Source organism: Chrysemys picta, chromosome 20, assembly GCF_011386835.1.
Source record: "Chrysemys picta bellii isolate R12L10 chromosome 20, ASM1138683v2, whole genome shotgun sequence".
NCBI lineage: Eukaryota > Metazoa > Chordata > Testudines > Emydidae > Chrysemys > Chrysemys picta.
Window position 1 is genome coordinate 16,465,055 of NC_088810.1, and position 11,943 is coordinate 16,476,997.

At 59.1% G+C, this 11,943-nt stretch overlaps 1 protein-coding gene across 2 annotated transcripts; it reads left to right on the forward strand.

Annotated features, from left to right (window-relative positions):
- Positions 1-278: 278 nt before the first annotated feature.
- Positions 279-7,143, forward strand: SCNM1 (sodium channel modifier 1). 2 transcript variants are annotated; one of them, XM_024107032.3, is made up of 8 exons: positions 279-458; positions 1,536-1,606; positions 2,846-2,934; positions 3,579-3,676; positions 3,758-3,858; positions 4,787-4,938; positions 5,580-5,706; positions 6,149-7,143. In XM_024107032.3, exons 1-8 carry the CDS (start codon positions 408-410, stop codon positions 6,246-6,248), a joined length of 789 nt encoding a protein of 262 aa, XP_023962800.2. In that variant the 5' UTR covers positions 279-407; the 3' UTR covers positions 6,249-7,143. The 2 variants fall into 2 exon arrangements, with proteins under 2 accessions (XP_023962800.2, XP_005293789.2); XM_005293732.4 differs by having other exon boundaries at positions 301-458; positions 4,751-4,938.
- Positions 7,144-11,943: the final 4,800 nt, after the last annotated feature.

An 11,943-nucleotide genomic window follows, 5' to 3' on the forward strand; every position in this document is an offset into this window, starting at 1 on the left:
CGGCGCCAGCCCCCTTCCTTCCCACCCCGCGCAAAGGCCTCTGGGACATGTAGTCTCTCCCTGACAAGTTGCCTGCCCCGCAGGATTCCTGGTAGCTCCCCCCACCCCATAACCATGCTCCGCCCCTCTGGGGCCAAAGAGGTGGCACAGCGGGGAACATTCCGCCCAGCCCAGCCACAAGCCTCGCCTAGGGAGAGAGGGGCCAGGATCCGGGACTACATTTCCCATCATGCCCCGCTTCCGCTAATCGTCTCAATGCATCATGGGAGTTTTAGCCCAAGGGGGCTATCTGCGCGGAACGCCCAGAGGCATGCTGGGAAAGATAGTCCGGGAAGAGAACCAAACCGGAAGTGCTGTGTGGCCTCAGTTCCCATGGTTACCGCGGCCGGGGGTCGCGGAGCGCCGCCATGTCCTTCAAGCGGGAGGGGGATGACTCGGGCCAGCTGAACGTGCTGCAGGTGAGCGGCCGGGGCGGGCCGGGCTGGGCTGGGCTGAGCAGTGGGGTCGGACACCCCGGCTCCGCAGGGCTGCCCTGGGCCCGGGGCGCTTCCGGTGTCCAGAGCGACGCCCCCCGACTCCCCCCATCCCCAGAGTGACCCCCTGACTCCTCCTCAGTCCCCCCACAACCCCCCGACTCCCCCCATCCCCAGAGTGACCCCCTGACTCCTCCTCAGTCCCCCCACAACCCCCTGGTCCCCACCCCCCTGCTCCCCCCATCCCCAGAGCGATCCTGCCCGACTCCCCCTTGCCCCCCATCCCCAGAGTGACCCCCCGACTCCTCCTCAGTCCCCCCACAACCCCCTGGTCCCCACCCCCCTGCTCCCCCCATCCCCAGAGCGATCCTGCCCGACTCCCCCTTGCCCCCCATCCCCAGAGTGACCCCCCCGACTCCTCCTCAGTCCCCCCACAGCCCCCCTGCTCCCCACATCCCCAGAGTGATCCCCCTAATCCTCCCAGCTCCCGCGACCCCTCCCCAGCTCTCCCCAAACCCCCATCCCCAGAGCAATCCCCTCAACTCCCCACCCCCTGGCGCCTCCAACCCTCCCACTGCCCCCCAGCCCCAGAGCAGTCCCCAAGCTTCCCTCTCAACCCCCGAGTCACTGCCCTGCTCCCCAACACACACCCTCTGCCACTCTCCCATCCCCAGGGTGATCCCCCCCAACACCCCTCGGCCCCTGGTGCTGTCACTCTCCAACCACCCCAATACTTCTCGGCCTCTGGCTCCTGCCTCCCCCCCCCCGCTCCTCATCCTTGCTGCTCTGGGCTCTATTCCCAGCATTGCCACTGGCCTGCAGTGCTGAATGACCTTGGGCAAGTCCCTGCCCTGCTCTGTGCCTCAGTTTCCACATCTGTAAAATGATGATAATGTTACCAGCCTCCTTTGTAAAGCGCTCAGAGACCCACGGATGAAAAGCGCTAGATAAGAGCTAGAGATTGTTATTATTATTCATCTATGGCCACACTGATGCCAGTTGCTCTGCTGCCTACACCAGAGAGATTGATTCCTCTGTAACGTGGCCTGGTCATTTATTCAGAAAAGAAGAGTTGCAGATCTTCTGGCAAACTATATCCCGGAGGACGAGGCGCTGCTGCTAAGGAACGGCAGGTGCGTTAGATCCATTTGACAGCAAGCGACGTGGTTCTGAGAAGACCGTATGCCATAAGGATCGGGTCAAATAAAATCCAACCTCAGCCTAAAGCCCACATTGAACTATGACCCTTTGAATCAGTTCAATTCATTAATTAGTGTATTTATTTATTCTGGGGACTGAAGCTGCAAGATTGGCAGTGTGGCCTAATGCACAGAGTACTGGAGTGGGAATCAGGACACTTGGTTTCTCTTCCCTGATCTGCTACAGGCCTGCTAGGTGTCCTTGGGAAAATCCCTTCGTCACTCTGTGCCTCAGTTTCCCCATCTGTAAAATGGGGATAACAATACTGCTCTTCCTTTATCAAGCTCTACTGATGAAAAGCCCTAGATAAGAGCTAGCTAGGGGTTGTTATTTGTTATTAAATTAAGATCTGGATTTCCAAGGCCCCAGCAGTCAGGCAGACTGCTTGGCGAGAGAGTCAGGAATGTTTTGCTCAGGCCCATTATAAAAATAGGGAGTTATGTAAAATGTAAAAGTTAGACCCAGATCCAGGTTTGGATTTCAAACACCACCAAAAGCTGGAATCTGGGCTGTATATTGAGGCTGATCTGGGTATTTTTAGTTTAGTTTTCATTTTGGCTTTGCAGTTCCCCCTTCCCTTCAGATGTAAAAGAGCCACACGCCCCCAAGAGAGCCTCTGGCTAATATTACACACTCAGACCGGTTGGCTCGGCATTCAGACTTTCGGATGTTTGTCAGAGAATGAGCACGGTCCAGCGGCCATGGAGCCAGGAATTTTGGGTTCAGTTCTTGACTCTCCTTGGTTGTCACTTACGTTGTCCTGACCTGTTTCCTCAACTGCAAACTGGGGAAAACAAAACAGAGGGTATGTGGTCCAGCATCCAGAGCATTGGAGTGGGAGTCAGGACACCGGGGTTCTCTTCCCAGTTCTGTCATTGACTCACTGGGCAAATCACTCCGTTTCCCTATAGGTAAGATGTGGATAGTAACACTTAACCTAGCTGCCTGTCCTTTGAGAGCCTCGGCCAGTTAGATTCATAGAGGTCCTACTGCGCTGGGTGAATCTGAGAATCATGGTCATTTATTCTAGTGGATGTAACTAGTGTCTCTTCCAGCCCAGTGTTACCAACTGCGCTGATAAGAAGGGCTGGGGGGGCCCATCTGTCCTCGTAGGTGTGCATGAGGGGGAGATGCTCCTGGCTTGATATGACTGTCTTTCCTCTCTCTCTCAGATACGCCTGCACAGTATGTTTCCACCGTCCGGTCTTCGACACGCTTGACATGCTGACGGTCCATAGGGCCGGCAAGAAACACATCGCTAGTAAGTCAGCCCTAAGGAGCTGCAGACCCTGGGTAGTGGAGATGGTGCAGGAGGAAAGAAGAGTCCAGCTTCATTCCCAAAGCTCAGGGGCAGTTGGTGGTGCTGGGAGGTAGAAGAACTGTCTTATCACCGACAGAACTGCCAGGCTGGATCAGACCCAAGGTCCTTCTCAGCCAGTATCCTCAGTCTGACAGTGGCCAGCACCAGGTGCTTCAGAGGCAGGTGTGAGTAGCAGATGTGGGATAATCTGCCTCTCACATAGGTCTCTTCCTGGTGTCTAATAGTTAGAGATCAGCTGAAGCCCGGCTTGATCCCCTCCAGAACCTACGCTCTGGAGCGTTAGACAATAGACATGAGCCCCATGATGCCATTTAGAGAGGTGCCTTTCAGGGGTGAGCTGCCTGGAGCTGTCTGTCTGCCTTGGGAGAAGGACAGACTGAGATGACCCAGCGAGGTTTGGACCTTCACACTGCTTGGATTGCTCAAAGCCATCCATCCATCCTCCTGAGACACAGCGGGAAGTGGCAGTCCGTGCCACCCCAACCCGGCAGCCCTTTGGCAATGTAACCTCGGCTGGGTGGCAGACTGCTTGGCGAGAGTCTCACTGCCTGGATTACCTGTGTCTGTCTCTGTCTGTGTCCCAGGCCTGCAGACGTTCTACGGAAAGAAGTGGTCGCGCGAGAATGAGGTGCAGAAGCGGCGGCAGCAGGAGTTCCTGCGGGCAGAGGAGGCGGGCACGCAGGTTGGCACGTGCGCCCTATGGGAGCCCCTCCCATGACCTTTACCTGGCTGGCTGTGCTGAGCTTGTCTGTGTTTTCCTTAGGATCTTGCGTGCCCTGCACCCTTGCTGGCTCAGACCAGGAAGATTGCCCAGAATGCTTTGCTGAAAGCCTCTCCTTATAACAGCTGCTGCCGAAGAAACAGGTAATACCTATGCGTTCCCTGCCAGCGTGGGTCGAGGGTTCACCATGGCGTCGGGGGATGGTACGAGAGCCAGGCACTGCCTTGGCAAGGTCTTTGTTGCAGGGTAGCGCCACCATCTGCTGGACATCTGCCCGCAGCAGGCTTTTCTGCTCTGTTCCTTTGTAAGAGCCATTCGCCCAGTGGGTGTCAGTTAGCATAGCTTTGTGGACGTCCATGGTACGGTGCTGATTTACCCCAGCTGAGGATCTGGCCCTGAATCCTTAAGCTGATCATTTCCTGGTGGGCCAGGCGCCGAGTGTAGTGGGAATGGTTTCAGAGCAGGGGATTGTGAGTCTTCTCTGTGCCTACTTTATATTTCAGCAGCGGAACGTGTATCACGTGAAGGCAGCAGCTTTGAGAAGAGAGTGTGGTCTAATGGTCAGAGCAGGGGACCTGAGTTCTGTTCCCAGCCCTAGGTGGTTAGGGCAGAGGACTAGGAGAGATGAGGCATGGGTTCTCTTCCCAACTCTGGGAGGGGAGTGAGGTCTGGTGGTTAGAGCAGGGGGGCTGGCAGTCAGGCCTTCTGGCTTCTGTTCCCAGATCTGGGAGGGGAGCGGGTCTGGTGGTTAGAACAGGGAACTGGAGGTCAGGACTCCTGGGTTCTGTGTCATGCTGTGCCACTGACTTGGCCAATTCCCCTCTGTGCCTCAGCTTCCGCATCTGTAACACAAGGATAATATTTATTTTCCTTACGTGGGGAGTTGTGCGGGTTACTCCCTGTCCAGAAATCACTTTGGGGTCCTCTGACGAGTGGGGCTCTAGAGAGCAAGATACCATCCCTGGTTGTTACTGTGGCCGTGCGCAGCGGGCAGCTGGTCGCCACTAGTCTCAGGAGACCTGCTGTCTGTTTTAGGCCCGATGGCAGCGGCTCAAGCGTTAGTTCTTCTAGGACGGAGCCTGCTGCCCCCGCTGCCTTCGGGAGCGCCGTTGGGAAGCAGCCAGCAGAACCGGGAAGCTCCGTGGCGAGAGGTGAAGAGGGATGCGCTGCTGCGGACACCCCCCACTCCACGCGGCTTCCTGGACACGCCAGCCCTCGAGCAGGTACCAGCCTGAGAGGCTCTGGGGTCTTGCCCCTTCCACTGAGGCACCTGGGGACAATTAAATCGACCATTCGCCTGTCTCACTGCAGCAGCTCGTATGTTTCTGCAATCTTCGGGAAATTCCAGTGCTGTTGTCTGCTGCTTAGAGTGGGGGGGCTGGAAGGCAAGACTCCTGGGTTCTTATCCCAGGGGGTCATTAGAGTGGGGGATGGGGCTGGGAGTCAGGACTCCCTGGGTTCTAGCTCCAGCTCTGAGAGGGGAGTAGGGTCTAGTGGTTAGAGTGGGGGGGGTGGGGAGGGGCTGGGAGTCCAGACTCCTGGGTTCTTACTCTCCCCACCATTGATTTGCTATGTTGCGTTGGGGCAAATCTCCAGGCCTTGGTTTCCCTGGGGGAGGGGTGCATTCGTTGTTGTCACTCAGGTTTGTGAGCGGCGTTACAGATCACTGTAGAAATGCAAAGCGCCATTACCCCATCACATGAGCTCCCTGATCTCAGCCTCCCGCGAGCTGCCAGTTTGGCTCGGAACTAAGCATGTCCACAGAGGTGATGAGCTCTCCGTGGAGGTGCCGGTGGGCAGCGATGCTCCATCCCGACCTTCCAAGGCCTCACGGCCTCATCTCGTCCCTTTCGTCTCATTCTAGACTTGCAGAAGGAACCTGCTGCGAGGATCAAGAGAAGCAGCAAAAGAAAATCCTCCTTGTCTGCCCAGCCTGGAGCCATCAGCCCTGAGAAGCGCCAAGCCCTGGAGCACTATCTCCTGCTCAGGAGGTGAGCTGGCTTCTGCCTGTTCCCCGCAGAGCAGCAGGGTGCATCGGCAGGGGTCCGATCCCTGGGGCTGAGGGGTAGGAAAGGGAAAAGCCCCCTAAGTCCCATCCAGCCCCTTGCTGGGGGCCAGCCTGGGGGTTTAACCTACCATCTCTCCTCCATGGCTCTGCCCATCTAGTTCTTGGGCTCTCATGCATGCAGTCCCGCACAGCGCTCCCCGCCCGTCCATCTCCAAATGCTTTACAAAGGGATGGCTTCACAGGTGGAGGGAAACCCACAGGGAGTGGGATGGAGTGACTGGCACTGACAGAATTGGTTATAGAACCCAGGAATCCTGGCCCTGTAGTAGAGAAACCATCTCCTTAGCACCATCCTTCAGTATTCTTAAATTGGCATCCACCCGCCCTGGTGTTTGTAACTCTCTGTCTGTCTGTCCTTCCCTCAGCTCAGGCTGGATCCAGGACCCTTCCGGCAAGTGGGTGAAAGACGAGAATGTGGAGTTCGACTCTGATGAGGACGAGCCACCGTCCCTGCCGCTGTCCTGACTTCTCAGCCTCTCCGGCTAGCGGGATACCCCCAGGAACCAGGCCCGGTACTGAGCTACGCTGACCATCTCTTGGGATGGGGCTGGCAGAGGGGGCAGGAACGGCCTGTCTGCATCTTCCTATCCGGCCCCCATGGCTTTGATTTTGGATATAAATCACCAGGGAAGAAGGATCTTTCCAAACAGTTCCTAGAAACCCGCATCGCCGCTTCACTGTATCCACGGACACTGCTGGGGTCACTCACAGTGGGAGCTGCCATGTCACCACCGCCACAGGTTCCCAGCACGAGGTCTGCTCTGTCTCTGGGGATGAGCACAAGGGTGAGATGCAGCTCTCGGCGGGATACAGAGGAAAGCGGGGTGTGCTGGAGGAAGTCAGTGCTTCGGGCTCATCTAGCATCTTTCAACCCAGGATCTTAAAGCGTCTCCCTGAGGGAGGCAAGTATCATGCCCCTTTTGTCTGGGGAAACTGAGGCACAGACCAGCAGCAACGTCTATGTGAGTCAGTGGGAAAAGTCAGGATAGATCTCAGGAGTCCTGACTCCCTCTTATGTTCTGATCACTTTTATTAGGTGTATTACGGTAGCACCTAGGCACCCCAGCTGTGGATCGGGACCCCATTGTGCTGGGCGCTGCACAGATACAGAACAAAGAGACGCTCCCTGCCCCCCAGAGCTCACTGGACAATGCTCTCTCCTAACAGGCAATTCTCTGGCCTTTTTTTTTCCTCATGTGGTTTTTGTTTTTAAAAAGGCGATCTGAAAATCGAATTGGCTTCTCCCTGCGCTGCGGGGGTGGCTTGGTACATTAAAAAGCACCACAGACGTCTTCTGTTCTCAGCCCACTGGTGAGGTGGCACCTTCCTATTTGCATTACATGTGACGCTTCATTTAAAAGAGATGTATGTTAGCGACCACACAGAGTAACAAGGAAAAGGGGGGTGGCCTCTGTGAGGCCTTCCGGGGCCTGGGCGTGGGCTTAACTGTAACTATGGGAGCAGTCCCATTTGAAATCAGGGCTTCAGGTTAAGCACAGGCTTAAGTGCTTTGTTGGATCAGAGGGCTAAAATTATTATTATTTATTAGGTGTATTATGGTAGCACCTTAAAGCCTCAGTCATGGACCAGGACCCTCTTGTGCTAGGCGCTGTATGTTATGTATTAGGTGTATTACGGTAGTGCTCAGGCGCCCTAGCCGTGAACCAGAAACCCATATTAGGTGTCGTACGGTAGCACTCAAGCGCCCTAGCCACGGGCCAGGACCCCATGGCACTAGGCGCTGCACAGACACACACCAGACCAATGTCCTGCCCCCCAGAGCTCCCAGTCGCTTTTTTCCTGTAGCCCTCATGGGTCCTTAGACCCAGTGATAGAAACGCAGAGACCGGATCATCTTCCTTCCTAGTCCACGGTCAGACTGGGGTAACCCCACTGACTTCAGTGCATCATGCCTGGTTTGCACCAGGGGAGTGAGAGGTTCCCACTGACCCAGTTGAGCTTTCCAGGTCCAGTCGGCCCTCGATTTGTGCCCTGGCCCGTTCCTATCCCCATTCCCTGCCTCCCTGACCCCGTATTCTCCCTTCTCCAGATGTCCTGGCTCCTGGTCAGTTTCTAGCTGCCGCGTGTGCTGGCAGATCTCAGAGCCTTGTGCGCCTTCAGGGCGTTGGAGCTGCTCACCCCAGGCCACCGCAGCTGTTCGAATCCTGAAAGTTCTCAGCTACCGTGCTTGCGCTGAGTTTCCAGCGCTCGTTAACACAGCTTGAACTCTGCCAGGCATGAGCACAGGGGGGCGAGCTGGCCAGCCGCCTTTCTAGTGGGGGCCCAGAACTTGCAGGTGGAGGGTCAGCTCGGGTCGTTAAAGCGACCCCGGCAAGGGTGGGAGCCCAAGGCTTCAACCCACCTGTTGAGCTGCTTGTGAAAGTGACGGGTCTCCTGGGCAGTTCAACAAGGATGGAGGCATGTGGGGCCCTTTCGCAGCCCCTCAAGCATACCTAGTTGGTTCCCGTCCTGCTTCGAGGAGCTAAGGAGGACGGCAGCTGGGGAAGGGGGGTGCGGATTGGCACCGGGTGTGGGGCCTCTGGATCGGCACTGCAGGGCCCTGGCTTGGAAAAAGGATTGTGAAGCTCCTGGCCCTGGTATTTTTCGTGCAGCTCTCAGAGCCTCCCAGAGGGCGCCGTAAGCTTAGCTATTGGGAGGTACCGCAGCAGCCTGGAGGCCTGCCAGCTCCCCCCTCCACTTCTACTCCTAGTGAGGTCCAGTGGGGCAGGCCTGGGCCTGGGCCTTGGCCACAGGACAACCGGGCTCTCTTCCGGGCCCTGCTCCTGACCTGCTCCAGGACCATGGGCGAGTCCCTTGACCTCCCTGTGCCTCAGTTTCCCTGTGTGTGTCTGCTCTATTCAGCCTTTGAGCTCTTTAAGGCTGTCTCTCGCGCTGGGTCTGCAGGGCCTGGCGCGAGGGGCCCCAGTCTAGCCACCAGTCGGCCAGTGATAAATCGAAATACTGGGGTCAAGTTTCCTCCCTGGCAGCGCCCGCTCCAATGCACGTGCTGCTTCTGAGCCGCTGCCCTGGGCGCTCTGCCTCCGGCGCGGTGAGCGGGCGTGGATCCTCCTCCCAACTGGCAGGCCCCAAGTTTGGAGCAGCTGATTTGAGCTCCAAATGGCCTCGAATGGGCCACGTGCACCCTCCCAGAATACAGGCAAAGCAGGGGGCCTGCCCTGGGGGCGCCAAGGCCACGGAAGGGAATCCACAGACCCTCTGGCCCTTGGGAGGGGAGGGGGATGCTTGGCACAATGCCAGAGCTGCGATGGGGGGTCCTGCCTCTAGTCTGCAGCTCTGCCCCTGCAGGCACCTTGTGGGCACTGCTCTGCCACGTTTCCTGGGCTCGGGTTGTGAACAAGGCCCTGGGGGGGGCTGAGCCAGGCCAGTCTGGTCTCGGTTGTGGCTGCCCATAGTTCAGCCTCCTGCCTATAAATAGGCAGCGGGGGTTGGGCGGCCGTGCCCGCCGGGTCCCTGCGGGGGGAGGGCGTGCTCCCGGGATGAATCGCACCGAAGGGCTCTGGCAGCCAGGACCAGGGAGGATCATGGGGCCAGGTGCTGGTGCCAACGGGGCGTGAAAGGGGCCCAGGCTGCAGGGAGAGGGGCCAGCCCCGGGTGCGGCCGGAGCTGGAGTCCCCTCAGGAGCTTGGGGCCTGCCGGCGGGCATGGGGGAGTCACTGCCTAGAGAGAGCAGGCGGGCGCCATCCCGGCTATGGGAGCAGGCGCTCCCTGCGTGAGGCTGGCATGGTCTGGCTAATCCCACGTGAGACGCTCCCCAGCCGCGCACACCCTGCTCGGCGTCCCTAAGGACAGCTGAGCCGCCGGCTTTAATAGGTTGTTTCCAGCTGCTAGACGTGTAAATTTTAGGGCTTATAAACCTTTCCGGCTTGGGGGGAGGGGTAGCATTGTGGGTAGGATCGCAGGAGCCTTCGTCTAGCTGAGGAAGCGGAGAAGGTGTGGGGGGGCGTGCCACTGGCGGAGATAGGGTCTAACCCCCATTACTGTGTATGGGGGACTGTGCTGGCCTCATTCCCCTCCTTGACGTCCGTGCTGTCCTGTAACCCGATCGCCCTCGCTCCGTTTCACGGGCTGATCCCAGGGGTATAAATACACCAGGGCACGGGGTGCTTGGCTGCGGCGCTGCCTGCCTGCGACCATTCCCCCGGCGGCAGCTCCGGGAGCCTATCGTGCCAGAGCTTAGCCACTGAGTCCCTGGCAGGCGCCAGCCCGGGTCCGTGCAGCGGTGGGCTCAGTGGAGAAGGTGGCGCCACAGGGCAGGGCCACTTTGCAGTTGTGCCAGCCCTGGACACTGCAGGCTCCAGTCCCTGCCCCCGTGCCCAGCGCCTTTGGAGACAGCCCGGAGTTCAGTTGCAAAGTCCCCACACTTCTGTCTCCAGCATCCACTGGATCGCGGGCGCAAGCCAAAGCTGATGGCCTCCCGCCTCCTCTGTGCTGTGACACAATGGCCCCTGCTCCACCTACCCCCACTTAGCCTGCCCGGGGGCCAGCTGCATCTGGGTCACTGCTCCAGAGGGCCGGGTGGGGCTGGATCCCCTGCGACAGGCGGGGCCCTCTCCCATGGTTGGCCCCCAGCGGCCCACGGGATACTTTGCTTTCAGAGTACCTGCCTCCGAGAGTCTCAAAGCAAGTTATAGAGGCAGGGCAGGATCAGCGGCCCCATACTACAGAGGGGGAAACTGAGGCACAGAGGGGCCTTGCCCCAGGATCACACAAGGAGTCAGTGGCAAAGCGGGGAATAGAACCCAGGCATCCTGCCTCCTCCCCCACCTCTGAGCTAACCACTGGACAATGCTGCCTCCCATTTATAAAGCTCTTTTGAGCCTCCACCCTGATTTGCCCCTTACATGGGGCAGGATTCCTCGGACCCGCAAACGGAACCCAGGCGTCCTGTGCTGAAAGCATGCCCCCTCCTCCCACTGGGGCTCCGCAGCAGTCAGCTGTGGCCACCACCCAGAAAGGGGCCGGGAGCCCGCCTAGCTCCATAGCCCCCTGCAGTGCTGCCCCCTGGTGGTGCCGGCTGGGAATTGCCTCTGGTCACCTGTGCAGGGACCCAGCCCAGTGACTGTCCTGGAAGCTCCAGCCCCCTCCCCTCGCCTCCCACCCACCCCTATCAGTCATCCCTGCTCCTCGCGGCCTGGGGCCGCAGCCCTTTGATGCTGAGTAAGACGCACAAGTGGGAGCAGCGTCGCTTGTTTACGAGCCTGGCAGCCCCAGGCCAGGCAGGGCTTAGCATGGCCCCGAACGTGCTTGCTGACTAATGCCACCTGCCCCCAGCAGCCCGTGGGCGTGACAGGGAGGGAGCCAGCGCGCCATAGTTACCATATAAGCCCATCAGTCGGTGCCTGGCTTGGGGCCTTCCTCTCTGCCAGCCCGGGCACGTGAGGCCGGGCACATCGGCCCTCCCTGCGCTGGCCCCTCTGTGGAGCCTGAATCCGAACTCCTTCACCCCGGGGGTGTCTGTGCCCAGGGATCCCCAGGTCTGGAGTCAGAGTGACAATGGATGTGTAGGGCCACGTCCCCCCCCAATCATGGCGGGGGCAACCCTTGTTGGCCAGTGGGGAGGGGGCCGTAAGGAGCTAGGCTGGCTGGGAAGCCAGGGCCTGAGGGGCACCACCAGGAGTGAGGCTGCAGGGCTAAGTGCCCATGGGGGACCCCCCCCCCCCCGCACCCGCCAAGGTGCCTCTTGATTCTCAGCCCCTCCATTGCTCCAGGAGCTGCCCCGGGCGGCAGGTGTGCGAATGGGTCGTGGGCCAGGGGGAGGATGAGGAGGGTGTGTGCACGGGCTGGCAGGAACCGGGAGGGGGAGGTGGCATCCTTGAAATGACCTTCCGGCCACAGGGTTTGGCGTGAGCTGGGATGGCTGGAGCTGAGGTTGCACTAGGCCCTGGACAAGCAGCGCTGGGGAGCCCGGCGGGAACATGGAGGGGGGGGGTCAGGTTAGCGGCACACTCGAGGCAGAGCGCTCCAGGGGTAGGGCCCCACCACTAGAGCCACAGGGTCTAGGCCCTGTTCCAGTTGGGGGTGAGCTTGGGTAAGTCACTTACTCACTCTGCACCTCAGTTTCCACTCCCATCCCTTTGGCTAGTTACAGGGTGAGTGCCTTGGGGCGGGGCCCCGAGCTCTTGGGCAGCCTCTATGCACT